Source organism: Neomonachus schauinslandi, chromosome 15, assembly GCF_002201575.2.
Source record: "Neomonachus schauinslandi chromosome 15, ASM220157v2, whole genome shotgun sequence".
Lineage (NCBI taxonomy): Eukaryota > Metazoa > Chordata > Mammalia > Carnivora > Phocidae > Neomonachus > Neomonachus schauinslandi.
The window spans coordinates 45,728,510-45,751,891 of NC_058417.1; the positions used below are offsets into that span (position 1 = coordinate 45,728,510).

A 23,382-nucleotide genomic window follows, 5' to 3' on the forward strand; every position below is an offset into this window, starting at 1 on the left:
TCTTTTTTTTTTTTTTTAACATATAATGTATTATTTGTTTCAGAGATACAGGTCTGTGATTCATCAGTCTTACACAATTCACAGCGCTCACCATAGCACATACCCTCTCCAATGTCTATCACCCAGAAAAGTTGTTCTTTTAAATACATAATATTTATAGGAAAGTTATATTTGTCAAGCAATTTGTCTCCTAGTCAAAACTCTTAAAAACCAAATTTAACATATCTAATTCATGGTTTATTTTATAAATTTGTCTTGACAAGATTCCTTGCTAATTTTCCAAGTACAAGGAAAATCTAGATTCTGGAACTGATCAGCAAATTTCTAAAGTTAAGTATACAATAAACACCAACTTATCTGTCATTATTTGAAGGATGTTATCAACATATTTATCTAATGATCTGAGCTTACCCATCTGGTAAATCATTATCAAATAAACGACTGCAGTCCACAACTTGTCCTCCTGTGCCTATTCGGTCTCTGGACTGAAGACTTACTATAAGACAACAAAAAAATTACTAAGAGTCGTAAAACTAGAAAGATTTATTACAATTTAAAATATATATCTTTAAAAGACATCTAGCTTATCTTGTTTTAATACTTGAGAATGAACTCTTCAGCTTTTAATAAATTCTGCAATTTCTTTTTCCACGAGATTTTTCCCTTTAGGAGTGACATTACAATTTTATGATTTTCTATGCCTTACTGTGTTCATGGAGGAGAGTTTAAATCCTTTTTGCCCATTGTAATGGGGCAATGCAAGGCCTCTACTACACTCAAAAGAGACATAACACATGAAAGGTATGTTCACATACGGAGGAACTGGAAAAGTTCACATCAATTTGGGCTTAATTCTTGACACATCTTTAAAAAACAAACAGGGGCACCTGAGTGGCACAGTTGGTTAAACGTCCAACTCTTGGTTTGGACTCAGGTTCTGATCTTGGGTCCTGAGATCAAAATCTGCTTGAGATTCTCTCCCCCTCTCCCTCTGCCCCTCCTGCTCAAGCTCTCTAAAATAAGTCTTTTTTTTTTTTTTTTTAAAGATTTTATTTTTGTGAGAGGGAGACAGCAAGCATGAGTAGGGGGAGAGAGGCAGAGAGAGAAGCAGACTCCCCACTGAGCATGGAGCCTGATGCAGGACTGGATCCCAGGACTCTGGGATCATGACCTGAATCAAAAGCAGACACTTACCAGGCGTCCTCTAAAATAAATCTTAATAAAAAATAAATAAATAATAAAAAAACAAAAAACACTGGATTTTGGCAATCGGGCACTACTTAGATACCATGAGTTAAAACAGTACATAATCATCTAGTGTGGTGTAAAACTACCACTATAAATTTGCAAGCAAGAGATGTAAGCTCTAGACCAGGCTCTAAAACCTAGTTTGGCACAATGACCTTCAACAAAACACTTAACATTCTTAAAGTTTAGATAATCTAAATAATGAGGAAGTTAGACTAACTGATATGTCTGAAGTCCTTCCTTGCTGCTCTAATATTCCTTAATTCTATTTTTGGCAATTCTCCCAAAAGATAAAACAGGAACAGGCAAATGTGACTGACTATAACCCAACTTTTTAAAGAATTAATCAGTTACTACATAAAGTATGACATCTTAACACCCTTCATTCTAGGAAGAGTCTCAAAATTCTGAAATTTTCCAGCTCTGCAAAAATTTTGAAAAATCAGAGTTCAACACATTACTCCTTTATATGAATTTCATTTAGAGGTAACATTGTAACATAACCTCTCTCCTCAGTGAACATAAAATGTTATATGAAAATTGTACTAGAAAACAGTATTAACCAGTTTTTATACAGAAAAGCTAAGTGAAATGCTTATCTAGATATAATCACTGCAAAAACTATGTATTTTCTCATTAGCTTTGTTTAGAATAATATTAAGGCTCAAAATTAAGGATTTCACGAGCTTCACCTCCAGACTGCTATATTACAAAACACCCAAGCAATTTTTAGGTGGGTTTGTGTTTTTATTTATTTATTTTTTTTTAAAGATTTTATTTATTTATTTGACAGAGAGAGACACAGCGAGAGAGGGAACACAAGCAGGGGGAGTGGGAGAGGGAGAAGCAGGCTCCCCGCAGAGCAGGGTGATGCGGGACTCGATCCCAGGACCCTGGGATCATGACCTGAGCTGAAGGCAGTCGCTTAACCAACTGAGCCACCCAGGCGCCCGGGTTTGTGTTTTTAAATGGCCTAAACCTAGCAATATGTAAAATGAGTCATAGAAATACTATGTTTATAAGAACACTGTTCATAACATTAAAACATCAGAAACAGTCTAAATATCCAGCAATAATGAACTGCTAAATTAATTATTTGTCCACCATGGACTGCCATACATTAAAAATGTTACAGAAATGTATACATGAACAACAACAAAAGATGTTTAGGACAGATTAAAACAGGTTATTTAAAATTCTGCACAGTGTAATATCATTTAAAAAAACAGAAAAGGTATATATATCAAGGTAATGACAATGATGACATATTATGAATGTTCCTTATGTTCTGTCTATATTTTTATTTGATTTGATTTTATAACAAAAAAATAAAAACCTCACAAGAGATGCAAAGAATTGAGTAACAGATTCAAAAACAAGGGAAAGGATTTATAACCTTGAATCAGTCGTCTCAATTTGGAAGATTTTTCTTTAAGGTAATACTCCAAAAATAGGATAATGCTAAGTGTCCAAAAATGCTTGCAAGTTTCAATGTTACAATAGCAAAAAAATAACTTAAAAGTCCAGTAATTAAGTTATGATATATTGATATAATTCATCCCTTAAAATCATTAATTGTAAACACTAATAAGTTACAGTAAGTGAAAGAAAACAAAAATTTTATATTCAATGAACCAAAATCATAAAAAAATACACATATAAATGTATATAAAATTATTAGAAAGGGTATATATTTTTTAAAGTTAGTATTCTACTGTACTTTTCTCCATTTCCCAAAAGGATTTTATATACACATATACATGATTATTTGTAAAGGTCTAATTCAGCAAGAACTGGAACTTACTGTTTTGGTTTTTTTTTTAACTTACTCCATTTTTAAATGGCAGATCATAAAGCATAATGTTTGAATCCAACATATCTCTACTATGAAAACCAAACTCACACAAAAGCTTCAAATTTAAACACACACACATTTTAAAGTAAAGCTTTCCTTTTTTATATAGTATACTCCATAGGTTTATCTCTAATTGCTGACAAAGAAAGTCTGCTGTTTTTAGAAATGCCAATCTGTACCTAGTGAAACTATCTTGTTACTAATGGACATTAGTTGGCAAACATTATGTAACATACCAAATCAAATAAAGTAAGAACAATCACATTTAAAGGTCTTATATGCCAGCATTTATTTTTGAGTTTTTTACTCCCTTCTCAATCTAAGAATGACAGGAATTCTCAGTAAGGCTGTAGTGTAGATACTTCCCTATGACAGCTGTCACAGGGCTTTGTTATGTTGCTACTCCGGCAATTCACTATGAACCCAATTCATTTCCTTGGGAAATGAAGCCCTTCAAAAGTAACTTCAGTAACTAAAACCTCTCTGATAGGTTCATAAAGCAATTAACTTATCCTAAATTCTGCTCTATAGTAAACTGGTAAGATTCCAATTATGTTTTCTTCTTTAAGAAGCCTCAAAGGAGCCCATCTTGGTGTCCTACCACACTATGTATCTTTTTTTTAAGATTTTTTTATTTATTCATTTGAGAGAAACAGAGCACAGCAGGGAGAGAGGCAAAGAAAGAGGGAGAAGCAGACCTCCCCGCTGAGCTGAGAGCCCAATGTGGGGCTCAATCCCAGGACCTGAAGATCATGACCTAAGCCAAAGGCAGATGTCCAACCACCTGAGCCATCCAGGCGCCCCACATACTATGTATCTTCATGAAAGCTCAATCCATCAATTCTCGAGCCTCAGGAAATTTTGTATAAAGCCCTTCCTCTGAGTCAATTCAAGATAGCCCACGAGTCCCTTATGAAAGATTACAACCTCTCCCTTTTTCCAATCAGTATTCTATCATTCCTCTTATTCTTTTCAATTAGCACAGACTATTTATTTTAAAACTGTAAAGCCTAAACAAAATTCAATAGAATATTCTTACTCAAAAACCAGTTTAAGAATTATTTTTAGGAAACTTTCAGACCACATATAAAATCTGTCTTTAAAAGAATGCCTAAAGGATCAATAGTTTTTCACAACATTAGGAGCCTCTTTTCTTTTTTTTAACATGATTTACAGTTTGGGGGTTTGTTTTTAATTCTTTTTTTTTTAAGATTTTATTTATTCATTTGAGACACAGAGATACAGAGAGAGAGAGCACGAGCAGTGGGAGGAGCAGAGGGAGAAGCGGACCCCCCGCTGGGCCGGGAGCCCGATGCGCGGGACTCGATCCCGGGACCCTGGGATCACGACCTGAGCCGAAGGCAGACGCTTAACCGTCTGAGCCACCCAGGCACCCCTGTTTGTTTTTAATTCTTTAAATTAAGGTAGCCTGGAACCTGGAGCCACTGTCTGAAACATTTTACGTGACTCATTTAACTCAAGCCAATACAATGAAGCTATCGTTAGTGTACGTGGATTTGAAAGATGTTTAGAGTTAGGTCAGTCTGAATGATGCCAAAATTTCACATGACTTTAAATTCCACTTACCTACTATCTGTCCTCTAACCGTATCATTGTCATTTGGCCCAAGTTTGCACAGATCCAACCTCTGATCTATTTCAAATCAACAACAAAAAAAGCAATTAAAAAATAAGCTGGTATCAGAGCTTCCATAGAGTGACGGTAAATTTCCATAATCCAATGGCAATTAGGCCTATCATTTAAATAATAATGTATTAAAGATGAAACAAATGTTTAAAATCTAACTGCATATATAATTAGTATAAATGTCTTAACAAAGTTTTGATAAATTCAGATTTCAAAAACCATAAGGCACTGGTGTATACATTACCAACATGCAATTATTTTTTCTCCAAAGATTTCAGACCACTTTGTCTGAGTCTTGGCTTGTCACTTAATAGTTGTTGTTCTTAAGCAATTTATCCCTGAGTCTTGATTTTCTCACGTATAACTGTAGTATCTACCTCATATTTTTTAAGGATCAAATTAGGTAATTATGTATAACTTTTAGCACAGTACCTGGCATATAAGTGTTCAATAAATGTTAGTTATTATCACTGTTATTTTTTATCTAACCATTTCAAATGAGCTCCATACACACACAAAGTAAATGTTAATAAAAAGCTGAGTATAAACTGTAAGATAAGGATTTGAGTCAGTTTGGCTACTAACTCATCTAGGGGCAACTCATTTACTCTCTTATGCCTCATCTATAGAACAGACATCACACTGACCTGGTCAGTTATAATAAGGAACAGTGTCACCCAACAGCACATTGCTTTTGATTATAGCACTTAAAACTGAATTCTTGTACAGTTACATGCCATTTGTCTATTTAAAGAAGTTGTGAACTGATAAGAGGAGACCATACATTAGTCTTTGTTTTTTCCACTCCACACACTGTATCAGGGTGCTCAATAAATGTTTGATAAATCAAATATTATGGCACATCAAAAGAGTCAAGTAAATTAATGCAATGAAACATTCACAGCAGCAGAAAGAAAACTCTGTGTCCCAACATTACAGTGCCTGGTTATCCAGCCAAAAACAGACATTTTTCCCTTTGCAAAATAAATGGACACTGCTAAATCCACTTCATAGTGGACTTCTGCAAAGCAATTCCTCTTCTCTTGTTCAGTCTCTCCAGTGAGTCCTCCTCCCTTTGCCAACAGGCCCTTGCCCTTGCTTCTCAGAGGACAGGATCCATGCCTTTTTCACCTTTTATCACCAGGGTTCTGAACAGTACCTGGCACATTAAAGGTTCAATATATGTTGGCTAAACTGAAGCAGAGATAAGGTCATACATATGGCCTATAAGTCTTCAGTTTGCCTGCTGGGTTGGGTAATAAAACAGTTCGTTTTTATATGCTAGACCTTTACCAAACCCAACGTCCTCTGTTTCCTGCTGGGTCACCCTGTCAACCCAGAAATACAAGAAATTCTCAAGTGCCTTTAAATTCCTCCAACTAAGGACTTCTGGCACAATTTTCTCCCTTTGTAACAGATCAATATTTATATATCTGGACTATGATATCATACATTAAAAGGGGTCATCTCAATATACCTAATATTCAAAGCTAAATTTGCTCTATTTTTAATTAATTTCTTTAGCTAGATTCTATGTGAATTTTTGTTGAGCAGAGACATCTGGGCTAAAATCCCATTGACAATGAGTGACTAGCAATATTTTTTGTATTATATAAAAAAGAATCCTGTAGAAACAACAAAAAAAATTTGTTGAAAAAGACATTTTGATCTATGTCTCAATGGGAATAATCCCCCAAAAGATGCTTTGTCACCTGGTTACATGAATTATGCATATGCTAATTAAACTTGTCAATCCAATATGGAAATCATTTCTAATGTCTTGACCTTGGCCTGATCTTATAAATGCCCAGGGTGATGGAAAACTAAGCTATAATTAAGTAGTTAACACAGCTGTCTTACACTCAATGTCTTACCTTCCAGAACTTTTAATTTTTTTCACCCCATTTTATGTATCACTCTTATTCACTAATAATTCCCCTTTAAACATTCTAATCACCTAAATAAAACTCACTTTATCTCATAAATCCACCAAAACCAGAGAAGGGTACTAAGAAATAAAAAAAGGCATATATATTTTGACACCTTTCTTTTTACTCTTGGATATCAAACCTTTCCTAACACAAATTCACTGGATACTAAGCATCAGCTCTGATTCAGTTCAAGTTTCACATATTTTAAATGTTTCATTCTTTTCATAAAGTCCATAAAATAAATGTAACCAAGAATTTTTACCAATGTTTCAAACACACATAGGAAGTTTCTGAATCCCTGCCTCCCCCCAAAAAATGTGTTTATACACACACACACAAATATATATATATATATTTTTTTTTTTTTTTTTAATTTTAAAAAGCACTAGTGTCTACTCACAACCAGTGTCTTTGAGGCGGTTGATGGCATTGGAAAGAAGTCGAACACAACCAAGAAATCCAGCACCTTGTTTTTTATGGATCTTCTTGTGATTCCACACACTGATCGTAACTGAATCAGACTTTCCAATATACCTAAAACACAACATGACTGAATGAGTAACTTGGCAACTACAAGTAGTTAGTGTGAAATTTTTCTTTTGCTTTTGTAGTCTAAAGTCACAAATGCTTCAGAGTATGACTAAATAATGCAAAATATGTTTTGAGTTCAATCAATCCCACAGGACTGAATTTAAACTTTTAAAAAAATCTTAAAAGTAAAATCTAAAAAGAATTTTTAATATATCCTTCATCACATCTGCCACTCTCAGGCTGGGTGACAATTTTTCTTAGTAAAAATCTATTTTAGTAGCTAGTGTCAATTAACACTAAAGGAGTTTCTGACATTTCTTTCCAAGAACAAAAATGTTACAAGAATTTTTATCAGTCACATTTTAAAAACATTTCAATGATATGACCTATCATCTCAGAGAGTAGTCAGTTTTCAAGGGGCATCGTCAAGGCTGACAGACCAAAAATCTGACATACCTGTTATGTTTTAAAATGCTGTAGAACAAAAGCTGACTGTAACGCTTTTCCCTGCTCTGCTTGTCTGCAGGCAGTGAAGTGAAATCTGCAAGAGTCCTGCTCGCTCAAGGCCTGCATACAGGAAAGAAGCAGGGGAAAAGCGTTACTATACTTGTCTGTGCATATACCTGCAAGTATGTAAAAGCTCTACCACAGCCAATTGTTCACATGGTGCCATCCCATGCAAAAATATAATAAAATAACATAATTATACCAGTAGAAACCTAACCCTATTTCCCTCTAAGTGGTCAAATTTTTGGTCCAGCAACCTTGATCTTAAAGTGTCATCCAGTAAAGCAATAATATCAGAAAAATTCACCTAGTATATAAAAAAGCCAAAACCACTTAAGTGAGAACTAAAACTTTTAAATGAGAACCAGGGAAGCCACATTTGGATCCAGCTGTGCTTTAAAGCAGGCCTACCCCCTGGACTTTTAATTATGCAAACCAATACATTCCCTTTTTAAAAATTAAGCCAATTTGAATTTCATTTCTGTTGCTTGCAAATGAAAAACTCTGAACTAAAATATCCAGGATGCATGCACCAATTTTTAAATATACCTAACCGACCTAACTTGGCAAGTATCTCCTGTGTGATACATTAAAATTCTAGACCCAGAATCAATTATTAAACAGCTAAATAACCCCAAACCAACATTAAAAAGAAAAAAATCACATTAAATCACTTTCCCAACTGGTAAGCCGGATGTACAAGTATGATAAAATACTGATCCCCTCATGCCCTTAGCCTACCACTGGCATAAACATCCTGTCAAGGCCCAGAGACCTTAGGCACATACTTTGAAAACAGGGGAGATTCTGTCACTTTGTGTCCTTGAACAACTTTGAGACGGCGAATCGCCTCCCTGACAAATGAAATTTTTATACAAAATACACTGCTACTGTATGAAGTCACTGAAAATCTGGAGTTGCCTATTATATCAGTTAGCCTGCTCTAACCAATACAGAAGGCGAATCATAAAGGGCCTTGGCAGCCATAGTATGAACTCTGGCCTTTACTCCAAGTAAGGCTGGAAACCAATGGGAGATGTGCAGCAGAGGAGTAACAAGATTTGAAATAGGTTTTAACAAGATCACCCTAGCTGCTGTGTTGAGAAAGACCTTAAAAGCAAGGCTAGAAAAGCTAGGAGTCTAAGGCAGAGGTCAGCAAACCACAGCCTGTGAGCCAAATCCAGCAGAGCACAGCGTATAGTGTGATTTCATTTTCTTCAAGGATAAATTTTTTTTTTTTAACTTTTAAGGCCATATTATAAATATTCAGAAAGTCTACATTTCTTCATTCATATTACCACTTTTCTAACATAAAGTCATCATTTCTATGGGCTGGATCCAACAGGGAGAGTCCCCTCCCCCTAAATCCCATGGACCTGACCACCAGGGAATCCCACTCAAATTACCATTAGCACATGAGTATAATACCAAGCTCTGGTCTGTAACTTGCACAGAACCCCTGACAAACAGACAAGTTTAGGTAGGGACACCCCCTCCCCCAGGTCCAGCATGAAGCAACTACTAAAGAGGAGACCTCTGCCCAAATGCCAAAGATTTGTCATTGTCGATCTCGGGGAGGGAGGGGGGGGGAATGTAGAGGCTACTTCTGGACAACAGGCTTGAGCAATGGAAACCTGAGTAAGGTCAAAGGGGCCACAGTGACCACCGGGCTGAATGCAAACAAGCTCATTAAGAGACCTACCTCAAAATCTCCATAGGCCTTAGCTGACCAATGGACTACTTACAACCAGCACAGGTACCAAAAAAGGAAAATCCTGTATGTTCCTATACTTCTTCACCCCGCCCCTTGAACTACAGCCCCCCACCACTGCCTCCTGGCGGACAGTCTCTACACTTTGCTGTCCTGCCCATTGCTCCCTCCCAGTGTATTCAGTAAACTTCTCTCTCTTTCGTTCTGCCTTCGGTGATCCTCTCAGCACCTGTTCTGCCGGCTTCCACCTGATCAGGCTGCCCCACACTCCAGTGTGGTAACTAGTCTCCTGGACATCCTTGCCTCCCTCTAAGCAATTTTTCACATTATAGCCCAAGTGTCCACTCTTGGATATAAACCTGATTATATTATTTCCCCCACTGAAAACCCTTTCATTGCTCTCCACTGCTTTTAGGAGAGGATTCAAATTTACTAATAGGCTTTCAAGGACCTTCATGAGCTGGTTCCTGCTAACCTCTCTTTGCTTGTCCTATGCCATACTCCCCTTACAAGAATTCACTAATGCTGCCCCTCCAAACTGTTTTCAAAGTCATTATCTTATTCACCTCTGGGTCTTCACACAGACTGCTTTTGCTTAGAGCCGGCCCACTCCTTCCAAGTAAACTCCTACTTAAGGTCAAAGCCTAAATGTCACTTTTTCTAGGAAGCTGTCCTTAACTCCTAAATTCATATAAAGAAGTTCTCTGTATTTCCAGAGCACCCTATACTTCCCCATTTTCTTATCACACTGTTTATAATTTCCTATTTACTTGTGCTGATACACCACTTGGCTGTACACCTGGAGGACCACACTTTGTTTACTACTGTACCTGGGTCTCTGGCTGAATTTAAATCTCACTGAAACTTAAAGACATGGCTTAAAACAATCTGATTAAGAACTTTCAAAAGCAGGCACCTGGGTGGCTCAGTTGGTTAAGCGACTGCCTTCGGCTCAGGTCATGATCCCGGAGTCCCTGGATCGAGTCCCGCATCGGGCTCCCTGCTCGGCAGGGAGCCTGCTTCTCCCTCTGACCCTTCCCCCTCTCATGTGCTCTCTCTCATTCTCTCTCTCACAAATAAATAAATAAAATCTTTAAAAAAAAAAATACATTAAAAAAAAAAGAACTTTCAAAAGCTTAGTCAGTTACACAGATAGTAGCTTATTAGAGTTGTGATTTCAAATTCACTGCAGGTCAAATCAAGTAATAGAAAAAAACGTGTGACCTAATATACTTTTACTAAAAGCATCTAACATTTGAGAATTACCTGTCAGGTACTAGTCTAAGCACTTTACAGGTATTATCTGTCTCACTCTTCCTATCAGTCTTCTAAAGTAGGCACTGTTGCTGTAGTCAATGGAAACCAACACACAAGGGGTTAAACACTGAGCTAATGATCACAGAAGCAAGTGGTGGAGGCGGGAAGCTGGGTACTCTCACTTCTCTCTATCGCTTACTTTTTTGGTTCCGATTTATCTGCATACTAACTTGGAGTTACTGAGCCATAGCACTGAGGGGCATACACAGAGGCCTTGTTCTGAGTTGTCTCCAGGTATCTCAGTGTCTCAGTAGTAGAGACAGGACATTTGTTCACATGTGGTTTAGAAAGTCAAATTTAAGTAACTGACCAGAGTCCTGGCTGAGGTGGGTACTCTAGGGTGGTTCTAGAACTGTCTGAAGTAAGTAGGTGAGATGTCAGGCGTAAGGGTTTGATGGGAGATCTAAAATTCATTTTTGTAGGTAAGTCAAGTGGAACACTGAAGAAAAACTGAAATTGATGAAGGGTGAAGTCCAAAGCTTAAAAGACCAAAGACTTAAAAGAGGATATCAAGGCAGTCAACATGTTTATAACATGAGATACGCTGACAAAATGGTAGTGGTGTAGAAAGCATGTGATAATGGAATTAACAACCTGGAGAAAACTGCAACCTACACCTGGTTTCAGGGAGGAACAAATAAGAAACAAGACTATTACTATCATCAAATCCCTGAAATATTCCTGAACTTCTAAGCCCAAGATACTCTGACAGAGATGGTGTGGCTAAAACAGAAGGACTGGTGAAAGTACTGAAAAGGAATGGAAGGCCCTCTTGAATTCCCTCCCTGATCCAGTTCATCCTCAACCCTAGGAAGAGACCTAAGGTTTATACTCGGAAAAGATCTCTACTGAGGGACACGAGGCACAGCTGAGGAAGGAGATAGAAGTCCTTAATAAAAGCAGGGATACTGGGGTGCCTGGGTGGCTCAGCCGTTAAGCGTCTGCCTTCAGCTCAGGTCATGATACCAGCTCCTGGGATCGAGCCCCACATTGGGCTCCCTGCTCGGCGGGAAGCCTGCTTCTCCCTCTCCCGCTCCCCCTGCTTGTGTTCCCTCTCTCGCTGTGTCTCTCTCTGTCAAATAAATAAATAAAATCTTTAATAAATAAATAAATAAATAAAATAAAAGCAGGCATATTAAGAAGAGGTTAATACAGGCAACAGAGACACTCCCTAGCATCCTTACACTCTTCAGCTCCAAGAACACTAGCATCCAAGAATATATAGCCCCCAAGCAGGAAAGGGGAGAATTGTCAGTCACACCTGATTACCCTAGTGTGTAGACCAGCTCTACCCATGGGCACAGAATTTCCAATCAACATTTAAATGCCTCCCCTTAAACATAAAAAGACAGAAACCCAAATCAAACTAACAGAAAAAAAGGAATTCTGACAAAAGAAAGGCAATACAAACAACAGAAGAAAACCCACTTCTTATTAGAGAAGATATTGCATCCAAGAAATAAGAGGAAATTATGAAAAAAAAGATAGTCAAAAAACAAAGCGATCTTGGAAGCTAAAAATGTGAAAGCAGAAATTACAATAAAAGGAATGCTTGAAAATTAAGTTGGGGAAGCAGCCCAGACATTTCATCACAGTTTTTAAGTTTTTACTAAAACAAAAATAGTTTATTAAAACAGAGAAGGTGCCTGGGTGGCTCAGTCAGTTAAGCGTCTGACTTTGGCTCAGGTGATGATCTTAGGGTCCTGGGATCAAGGCCTGTGTCAGGCTCCCTGCTCAGTGGGGAGTCTGCCTGTCCTTCTCTCTCTCAACCCCTCCCCCCACTTGTACACTCCTTCTCTCTCCCAAATCTTAAAAAAAGAGAGAGAAAATATGAGAGAAAAAAGATAAGACAACTAAATGATGATCAATTCAGAAGGGATAACATCCAAAATAACAGGAGTTCCAGAAAAGGAAAAATAGATGAAGAGAAAATGGAAAGGAAATTATCCATACATAAATAAAGACAGGGGCGCCTGGTTGGCTCAGTCAGTGGAACATGCAACTCTTGATCTCAGGGTTGTAAGTTCAAGTCCCACATTGGGTGTAGAGATTAAAAATAATATCTTTTTGGGGGGAGGGAGGTGCCTGGGTGGCTCAGTTAAGTGTCTGCCTTCGGCTCAGGTCATGATCTCAGGGTCCTGGGATCGAGCCCCGAGTCAGGCTCCCTGCTCAGCAGGGAGCCTGCTACTCCCTCTGCCTCTGCCTGCCGCTCCCCCTGCTTGTGCTCTGTCAAGTAAATGAATAAAATCTTAAAAAAATAAAAGTTTTTAAAAATTAAAATAAGATCTTTTAATTATCTACTCACTAAATAAATAAATAACTTTCCCATAACTAAAAAGTATCCAGAAGAGACCACAGGCAGTAATTTCTCTGACATCAGCCATTTTTTTAGATATGTCTAGAGGCAAGGGAAACAAAAGCAAAAATAAACTATTAGCAGTACATCAAAATAAAAAGCTTCTGGGCGCCTGGGTGGCTCAGTTGGTTGGGCGACTGCCTTCGGCTCAGGTCTTGGTCCTGGAGCCCCTGGATCGAGTCCCGCATCGGGCTCCCTGCTCGGCAGGGAGTCTGCTTCTCCCTCTGACCTTCCCCCCCTCATGCTCTCTCTCTATCTCATTGTCTCTCAAATGAATAAATAAAATCTTTAAAAATAAAAAGCTTCTGCACAGAAAAGGACAATCAGAACTAAAAGACAACCTATTGAATGGGAGAAAATATTTGCAAATGACATATCCAGTAAAGGGTTAGTATCCAATATATATAAAGAACTTAACACCAAAAAACTGCAAATAATCCAATTAAAAAACACGCAAGATATGAACAGACATTTCTCCAAAGAAGACATACAGATGGCCAGGAAACACATGAAAAGATGCTCACACTCATCATCAGGAAAATACAAGTGAAAACCACAATAAGATATCACCTCACACCTGTCAGAATGGCTAAAATCAAAAACTCAAGAAACAGCAAGTGTTGGTGAGGATGTGGAGAAAAAGGAACCCTCATGCACCACTGGTGGGAATGCAGACTGGTGCAGCCACTATGGAAGACGGTATGGAAGTTCCTCAAAAAATTAAAAATAGCGGGGCGCCCGGGTGGCTAAGTTGGTTAAGCATCCGACTCTTGATTTCAGCTCAGGTCATGATCTCAGGGTCCTGAGATCAAGCCCCATGTTGGGCTCTGAATTCAGTGCGGAGTCTGCTTGTCCCTCTCCATACCCCCTGCTTGCTCTCATGCACTTGCTCTCTCAAATAATAAATAAAATTTTTTTAAAAATTAAAAATAGAGGGGCACCTGGATGGCTCAGTCAGTTATGTATCTGAGTCTTGATTTCGGTTCAGGTTGTGATCTTAATTGGGGTCATAAGATCGAGCCCCATGTTCTTCTCCAACCTCAGCGTGGAGTCTGCTTGAGATTCTCTTCCTCTGCCCCTCTCCCGGCTCGCTCACTCTCTCAAAAAATAAATAAATAAATAAATAAAATAAAACCAGAACTATCCTACGATCTAGTTATTGCACTACTGGGTATTTACCCAAAGAATACAAAAATACTAATTCAAAGGGATATGTACCCCTATGTTTATTGCAGCATTATTTACAATAGGCAAATTATGGAAGGAGCCCAAGTGTCCACTGAGACATGAATGGATAAAGAATGGAATATTATTCAGCCATAAGAAAGAGGTCTTGCCATTTGTAACAACATGGATGGATCTAGAGAGTATAATGCTACAAAATAAGCCAGTCAGAGAAAGATAAATACCCTATGATTTCATTCATATGTGGAATTTAAGAAATAAAACAAATGAACAAAGGGGGAAAAAAGAGAAACCAAAAAAACAGATTCTTAACTAAAGAGAACCCAGGGGTGGATTGGGGGGGTGGGGGGGGGGGGGGGGGGGGGGGAAACACAGGTGAAAAAGCTGAAGGAGATTAAGAGTACACTTAGCTTTTTTGGGAGGGGGGGGGAGAGTCAGGGAGGAAGTGGGATGGAGGGAAGCAGAGTGAGAGGGAGAGAAAATCTTAAACAGGCTCCATGCCCAGCACAGAGCCTGATGCTCAATCTCACAACCCTGAAACCATAACCTGAGCTGAAATCAAAAGTCCGATGCTTAACCCACTGAGCCACCCAGATGTCCCAAGAATACACTTATCTTGATGAACACTGAGTAATATATGGAACTGCTGAATCACTATATTGTACACCTGAAACTAATATAACACTGTATGTTAACTATACTGAAATTAAATTTTTAAAAAGAGTTTATCAGATTAAAAGTTTCCAATAAGTATCTAGCACTATGTAACATATACCAAGACCATTATCAAAAAAATGTAGTATCAGGCATAAAGAGAATACACTGAAATCTTCCAGTAGAAAACAGTAATCAAGAAAGACCAAAATCAGAATGCCATTAGCAATACTCTAAAACTGCACTGTTCAAAAGGGCAGCCACCAGCCACATGGAGCTATTGATGAGTAATGGAGGCTAGTCCAAATTGAGGCACTCTGTAAGTGCAAAACAAACTCCTCTAAGATCTCAAAGACTTAGTTTTAAAATATTTATTTTTTAATTCTACTTATTTATAAAAAACAACTATTTGATATTGACTACATGTTGAAATGAGAATATTTTAGATATACTGAACTAAATAAAATATATTTATTAAGCCTAATCCCTTTTATTAGCTTTTTTAAATGTGGTTTCTAGCAAATTTAAAATTGCAGACAACCTCCCATTTGTGGCTCACATTGTATTTCTATTCAGCAGTGCTGATCTAGACCTGGAAGACAATGGAGCATTGTATTCACAATTTGGAAAGAAAGTGATGTCTTTACCTAGAAGTTTATACTCAGACAAACAATCAAGTGAGAAGACAAAGTATTTTCAGATAAGATATCAAAGGAATTTTCCCTATCTTTGTACTCTTTCTCAATGAAAGACAGACTTCACCAAAACAGGGAATAAACAAAAAATGGGAAGTCGCTGAACCTAGAAGAGAGAAAGGAAATCCCCAATGTAATGATAAAGGCAAGTTCCCAGACAACTGTGTGGCAGGTCTTAGACCAGTTTAGACTACCAGACCAGACTGGAGGAAAAAGACAGAGGTTTCAGGAGGGATATCTCGAAGAAGAAAACAAAGCCAGTGGAATAGCTCCTGTGGTTGAATATATGAAGATATGTTCAGTCCTGTGGGAGACTCTGGGAATTAACCAATGAGACAGAAAACTAAGCAAGTGGCAAAGTAAGACAGTTATAACTCCAGAAAAACAAAAGTTGTCAAGAAAGGAAATGTAATCATTACATACCACATGACTCAATTATGAATAGTTACATGACCATAGTAACGTAAATACAGAACAATGATTTAACCAAAAAGGTTCACATAACTATACTGGGGGGCTGGGAGAAAGAAGGGCCACGTGGGTGTTATGGGTGTTGTGGGAGTAGGGATGAGAGAGATCAGTTGTAAAAGCTGAATTTTCTTGTACGGTAGGAATTGTAAAAATAATACCTAAAACTAAAAGTATGTAGACACTAAATCTCTCTGCGTCTCTCCTCCCACCCCCACCCCATATAGAGAGATGTATAAAATAAGCATGATATCTAGAAATAGAAGAAAATACCAGAATAAATAGTCAAAGTTACTCAAAGCAGTTACCTTGAGAATGGGAATCAGGAATAAGAATGGGACAGCAAAGTGCATTTTCCCATTAAAAGCCTTACAGTATTATGTGCCTTTTTAGAAGTTACATATACTACTGTGATTAAAATAAAACCATCCCTACAAAAGCAAAAAGAATGCCTACGAGTGCATCCCAATTATGACTTCTGGTTTTATACTCATAACTGGTGGAAAGTAAATTAATACCTTTATTTAACTGAAGAAAGATGGGGTGGGGCTGCTCTAAACTGCATATACATTTTGTTCTCCATAGGCTTATTAAGGGCACTTAGTCTTTCAAAACCAGCTATCAATAAGCCAAAGTACTTTCCCATTAGGTTTTGTGTCCCTCTGGGAAAACCAAATTATACCACAGATCAAATTCTGATCATTTTCAGTGATTCTTTTCAAAGACTATATCAAATAATATTGATTCTAGGTTTCATTTCAAATGAATCATTTAAACCTACAGGTCATAATGCTGATTCCACTTTGGATCAAGTGTATTCTTCACAGTATCTGTAGAATGGCATTGCCCAGATCCATCAACCACCACCTTAGCAAATGGATCAGGAAGTCCTGTGAAAAAAGGGGAAGAAATTTTTTTTATTAAAGAATATTATAACATGGAAAATAGAAGATTAATTGTATAAAGCTTACTATTTACTACAAAAGATTATTCCCATTCTTTATAAAAAGTTTAACATTCAGCTATAAAGTGGTCCATTTTAAAACTAAGATTAAAGTTAATTCTATAATACCAAAAGCTACGTTTTTTTCTTGCCTCTATCTCAAAACATTCTCAGCTTAAACTACAAAAGCTTAGAGGTTACCTCAGAATGTGGAAGTTTTTATAGATCTTTACCAGCCCTTTGACCCGAGGGAGCTTAAAACATTCCTGGCTCTCTTAGAACCTTCCCAAGGTCTCTCTTAGTAGCATTTAAAGAAACAGCTTTTAATAACCTTTAATAGGTTTTCACACAAGAACATGGGCTACAGAGAAATCAAATTAGCCAAAAAGTTTTCTTCAATAGCTACCATGAGTGATGAGAAACTGAAAAAAAAATCTAATACCCTGCCTTAAAAGATCTTTCTATCTAATTGGGGAGATAAGAATGCCATGGATGGGGGGAGGACCGGGGGACGGGTTGGCACGCCTGGGTGGCTCAGTGGGTTAAGCCTCCAACTTTTGGTTTCGGCTCAGGTCATGATCTCAAGGGTTCTGAGACTGAGCCCTGCATTGGGCTCCGCACTTAGCAGGGAGTCTGCTTGAGATTCTCTCTCACCCTCTGCCCCTCCTCCAGCTCATGTTCTTTCTCTTTCTCTCAAATGAATAAATAAATCTTATTTTAAGAATGCTGTGGGGGAGAGGGGAACCTGAGAATAAAGAAGTGTTTGTACTGACTATAAAGAAAACACTTTTAATACTATGTCAGGCGCTATTCTAAATGCTTTACATATATTGAATCTCTTATTCTTCACAATAATCCAATGGAGTAAATACTACTATAATCTCTACTGATGAGGAAACTAAGGCACAAAAGGGTTAATTAACTAGTCCAAGGACAAACAGTACATGACAGAGCCAGGGTCTAAAGTTTCGATTTTTAAAGCCATGCACATATAATCTGATTCTCGATTTCATGCTCTTAACCACTATGCTATGTTATACCTCTCACTTACTATGCAGTTCAACAGTGAGTACAAGTAAGAGCTCAGAAAAACAGGAGAACAGTTGAAGTTTGAACAGCAAATCAAGGTGTATTTTGTTTGTTTGTTTGTTTGTTTGTTTTCTTGAGGGGATGGGACTCATTTGGGCTTTAAAGGACAAACAGGAAGATTGCCAAGAAAGGTATAACAATATTGACAATATCTGAAGGGCTCTGAGGAGTCTAACCAAATCTTCTGTGCTAATGTGTAAAAGTAAATACTGCTGATAAGAGAGGCTTAAAAGTCAGGAAATGACTGAAATAGATTAACAGGGAGCCACTTTAGGTTCTTAAGCATGGCTGTAAATACATGGTCCTATTTTCCCATTAGTGATATTCAGGGTAGACTGGGAGAAGGAAAGACTGGTATAGAGAACATCTATGAAGCTGTTGTAAGTTCCATAGAGTAGGATAAAAGAACAGGAAGATGAGTAGACCCTGCACTAGGGAAATCACATAAAAAGGAAAGTGACAGTGAAATAAGCTACTCTGAAAGATCTAATATGAGTTTATAAGAAACTAAAGTCAAAAATGACACTACAGTTCTCAGCCCTAAGTAACAATGAGAAGAGTGGTCTTTTGGGGGGAAAGAAAAGTTAGAAGGTCGGGGCGCCTGGGTGGCTCAGACGGTTAAGCATCTGCCTTTGGCTCGGGTCATGATCCTGGGGTCCTGGGATCGAGCCCCACATCAGGTTTCTTACTCAGCAGGGAGCCTGCTTCTCCCACTCCCTCTGCCTGCCGCTCCCCCTGCTTGTTACTCTCTCTCTCCGTCAAATAAAAAATAAAAAATCTTAAAAAAAAAAAAAAAGGAAAAGTTAGAAGGTAAAACTAAATAAAATGTTAAAGAGACAAAAATGACAATTTAGGCATTAGACATATTGGGATAGCAAAGATTTCCTATGGACAGCTGAAAATACGAGAACAAAATGTTGGTAAGTCTTGATAACTGAAGAACTTGTACACCTTGATATCTAATTTTTTTTTTAAGTCAAGATACCAATGTGCCAAGACTCAAGGCCAGGCAGAAATTGTGTCATCAGTTCCCCAATTCTATGATTCTGTGATCTGTCAACTTCAAATAAGAGAAGATCAAAATTTACGAGTGTTAAGTATTTAAGAACATACTTGGAAGTTAGGGTACTGATATATTTAACTATATATATATTTTTTAAGATTTACTTATTTAGGGCGCCTGGGTGGCTCAGTTGGTTAAGCGACTGCCTTCGGCTCGGGTCATGATCCTGGAGTCCCGGGATCGAGTCCCGCGTCGGGCTCCCTGATCAGCAGGGAGTCTGCTTCTCTCTCTGACCCTCCCCCCTCTCATGCTCTCTATCTCATTCTCTCTCTCAAATAAATAAATAAAATCTTTAAAAAAAAAAAAAATAAGATTTACTTATTTATTTGACACAAAGATAGAGAGAGCACAAACAGGGGAAGCAGCAGGCAGAGGGGGAAGCAGGCTTCCCGCTGAGCAGGGAGCCCAATGCAGGGCTCAATCCCAGGACCTTGGGATCATGACCTGAGCCGAAGGCAGCCGCTTAACTGACAGAGCCACCCAGGCCCCCCTATTTAACTATATTATTGAAATTTACTGCTACTCATATTATTTCAATAATACCTAATCATTTTTTTTTTTTTTAGATTTTATTTATTTGACAGAGAGAGCGCGAGAGAGGGAACACAAGCAGGGGGAGTGGGAGAGGGAGAAGCAGGCTTCATGCTGAGCAGGGAGCCCGACATGGGGCTCGATCCAAGGGCCCTGGGATCATGACCTGAGCTGAAGGCAGATGCTTAACGACTGAGCCACCCAGGCGCCCCTAATACCTAATCATTTTTAACTGTGTTTAATGGAAGAGTACTTTCTCCTGAAGTATTTTCTCCTGAAGAACTCCATTCTATCTTGTTCTTTTGATTCTACTATCTCAAAAAACACATAAATATATGTTTGTAAGCAAAAACAAAAACAAAAATCACATTTCTAGCTTTCCTTTTAGATTTTGTTTAGTTATAGAATTAAGGACTAAGGAAAACAACTTTTCCACACAAAAAAAACTACGTATGGCTTCCAAATCCTTAAGTATGAAATTATCAGTCCCAGCCTCCTACGTTTCTCTTCTGTTAAATAATACAAAATACAAGCTCTACACCCTAACAACAATAAAAATACCTAACTTTCAACTTCCCTGATTCTATTACTCCACAAAAATTTAACTTGAGAGCCAAGTTACTGTGATGTCATCAAAAGCTATCAAGTTTTCTGAAGTGAGTGAGACCCCTAGTGGTAAATATAAAGTGGCTAAGGTATTTTCTGTATTTTTAAAAAATTTCTCAATTAGCCCCATCATTTCTAGGTCATATAAAAATAGCTAAAGCTCAAGACTTTCTCGCTACACAAATGTACTTGGGCTGCAAATGATAATGAAACAAACATTTCAACTTAGAAGTGTGCTGCTGTCCAGAGAAAAAGTGTTTTGTTTTGTTTTTTTAAGTAGGCTCCATGCCCAGCATGGAGCCCAATCTCAGGTCTTGAACTCATGACCATGAGATCAAGACCTGAGATAAAGAGTCTAATACTTAACCAAGTGAGCCACCCAAGTGCCCCTAAAGCTTTATTTTTGATTGGGGGAAGGAAAAAAAAATCTTTCACCAACCGTCTTGGTTCTGAGTGACTTCAATTTGGCCCTTACATGCAGCACCTTAACACAGTAGCTTACACACAAATCTTTTATTTAAATGTTGCATAAAAGAGAAAAAAATACGCTAATGAAAACATTCTTGGGGCACCTGGGTGGCTCAGTTTGTTAAGTGTCTGCCTTCGGCTCAGGTCATGATCTCAGGGTCCTGGGATCAAGCCCTTCATCAGGCTCTCTGCTCAGCAGGGAGTCTGTTTCTCTCTCTCCCACTCCCCCTGCTTGTGCCCTCTCTTGCTCTCTCTCTCTCTAATAAACAAAATCTTAAAAAAAAGAAAACAGTCTTTAAAAAACATAATGGATAAACATATATGTGACAAAGCTAATGGTAGAATCTAGATGTGGATATTCACTATAAAACTCTCTACATGTTCCTATATGTTGAGAAATTTTTCCTTCTAAAATTTTGGGGAAAGGGGAAGTAACTTATTTTTTAAAGCCAATAAGCTTGCAAACAATTCTAAAAAGTGAATTAGCAAAACTTTTCTCAGGAAGGGTAGTTACCCAAAATAAATAGTATTATCTCAAATTATACAAATTATAACACTTGGCTTTGTATTTTTTCCCTATAATTAAATATCTACACACATACATATTTCATCAGCCTATAGTCAGGCTTGATATTAAAATTTACTTCTCATTCAACATGCTTTAAACCTCATTACAAACAAGTACTTTGTATTTTGGTATCAATGATAATTGCATTCTGATCAATAAACAGACACTCTCACTCAAATTTCATTAAAAGATTTAAGAAGTACTATAATTCTTTCTCTGGAATTAATGTGGGCCACCCTCAACTTATAAGCAGATCAAAGACAGATGTAAAGCTACCACAGCAGAGGCTGTTCTCACTGTGAACCCGGGAGATAGTCCATCCCTGGCTGAGTGCCTTCTGAAGGCCTCACAATTGGCTTTCCTGTTTCCCTTTCCAGAGCCATCATAATCACATAGTTTCCCCTAATTTTCTTATCCCTGGAGCAAACTCACAACTCTTAAGAATTTTTATTAATTTTTACGCCTACACCAATGAAAAAGAGAAAGAGTTCAAGAAGGAACTTCTTTTTTTTCCTAACTACAAGTTAAGGGCAGATAAAGATCGTATAAGTGATAACAATGGGCTCTCCGAGGTTTATCAAAAATTAAAGTAAGATTCCCCTAGATTTTCTAGGAAAACTGAGACAAGGTTATTTGGATATTTTACTGGAGAACCTGTGTCTTGGGACTCTGGCAGCAAGAACGAACTTGGGAAGGAAGGCTGGGAGACAAAATGGAAGATTTTATCTTTAAAACCAGAGCAGATGTCTTGGAGAGTGCAGAAGCAACTTTAAGAGTATGCATTCCTCACTTTCCTCCCTTTTTTCCTTGTCACTTGCCTATCTGATCCTATCTGCCACTCTGCAGTCCTACTAGAATAAATCCTACATCAAATCAACCTTTAAGAAGGGTAAAAAAAGAGTATACATTGGTTACTAGGTTATTAGTGACAGGGATGAGTTAGGTAGTTCAGCAAAAGCCTGTGAAGATAATATTTGGTGGCAGCATGAAGACAGGTCAGTGGCCTCTACTACTGCAACATGCAGTAGACTGGAGAACACACAGCACATAAATTGGAGACTGCTTAAAACTTCAACTATGGGGGCGCCTGGGTGGCTCAGTTGGTTAAGCGACTGCCTTCGGCTCAGGTCATGATCCTGGAGTCCCGGGATCGAGTCCCGCATCGGGCTCCCTGCTCAGCGGGGAGTCTGCTTCTCCCTCTGACCCTCCTCCCTCTCGTGCTCTCTGTCTCTCATTCTCTCTCACAAATAAATAAATAAAATCTTTAAAAAAAAAAAAAAACTTTAACTATGTCCCCAATTATCCTATTTAACTCCTTTCCCATATAAACACAGACACCAGAAAATTTTCTAATTATATAAAGGTTTATAAGATGTTATTTTACAAACTTCAATTTTGGTTCTCTCCAGAAATTTTAAAAGAAAGTTTCAAGTGAAATGAATTAAGTATGATTTTAAAATGCATCAAGAGCTTATTACTTCTTTTAATCAAACCCCTGAAAATTAAGTAATATATTAAATTAGACAGCACTTATAGCTAGTTTTTGCTGGCTGGTAGAACCTGAATTTTAAAATCAAATGAAATGTCTCATTTATAACTTCAAATATTTTACATATAAAATTTTGTTGGCTTATAGTTCCTTACCAAAAATTACATCATTTTTACTCATTTATATATTTTTAAATTTTCTTTACTCAATAATTTAAAGCTATTATGAAATATGATATTACAGGGTAAAGATTCTAAACACACGTGAGGGGTTCTTCCCAATCCTCCCTCACAAAACTTAATCCTAAATAAAGCCACCAAAAAAAAAAAAAAACTGACAACTTATTGGCAAAGAGACTGCAAATATGGGAACCAAATGTCTGCTTTGGAGTCTGAGACATAAGAGCATCTATGATTGGATGTGGCAGAGATTTCTTTCCTACACTCTGGAAATTCCAAGCAAGCTAAATGACTTCTCTACTTTCCAAGGAATCATGACTGCCTGAATAAAATTTCCTATA

The 23,382-nt window shown here is 37.7% G+C and overlaps 1 protein-coding gene across 1 annotated transcript in view; it reads right to left on the minus strand.

Moving 5' to 3' along the window:
* SMURF2 (SMAD specific E3 ubiquitin protein ligase 2) overlaps positions 1-23,382 on the minus strand; it is a gene marked incomplete at its 5' end in the record, with an annotated part of 112,589 nt that overhangs the window by 32,417 nt on the left and 56,790 nt on the right. The window contains 4 exons of the mRNA XM_044921844.1: positions 412-496; positions 4,691-4,756; positions 7,082-7,215; positions 16,887-16,995. Coding sequence (XP_044777779.1) covers positions 412-496; positions 4,691-4,756; positions 7,082-7,215; positions 16,887-16,995 — 394 coding nt within the window. The remainder of the gene's footprint in view (positions 1-411; positions 497-4,690; positions 4,757-7,081; positions 7,216-16,886; positions 16,996-23,382) is intronic.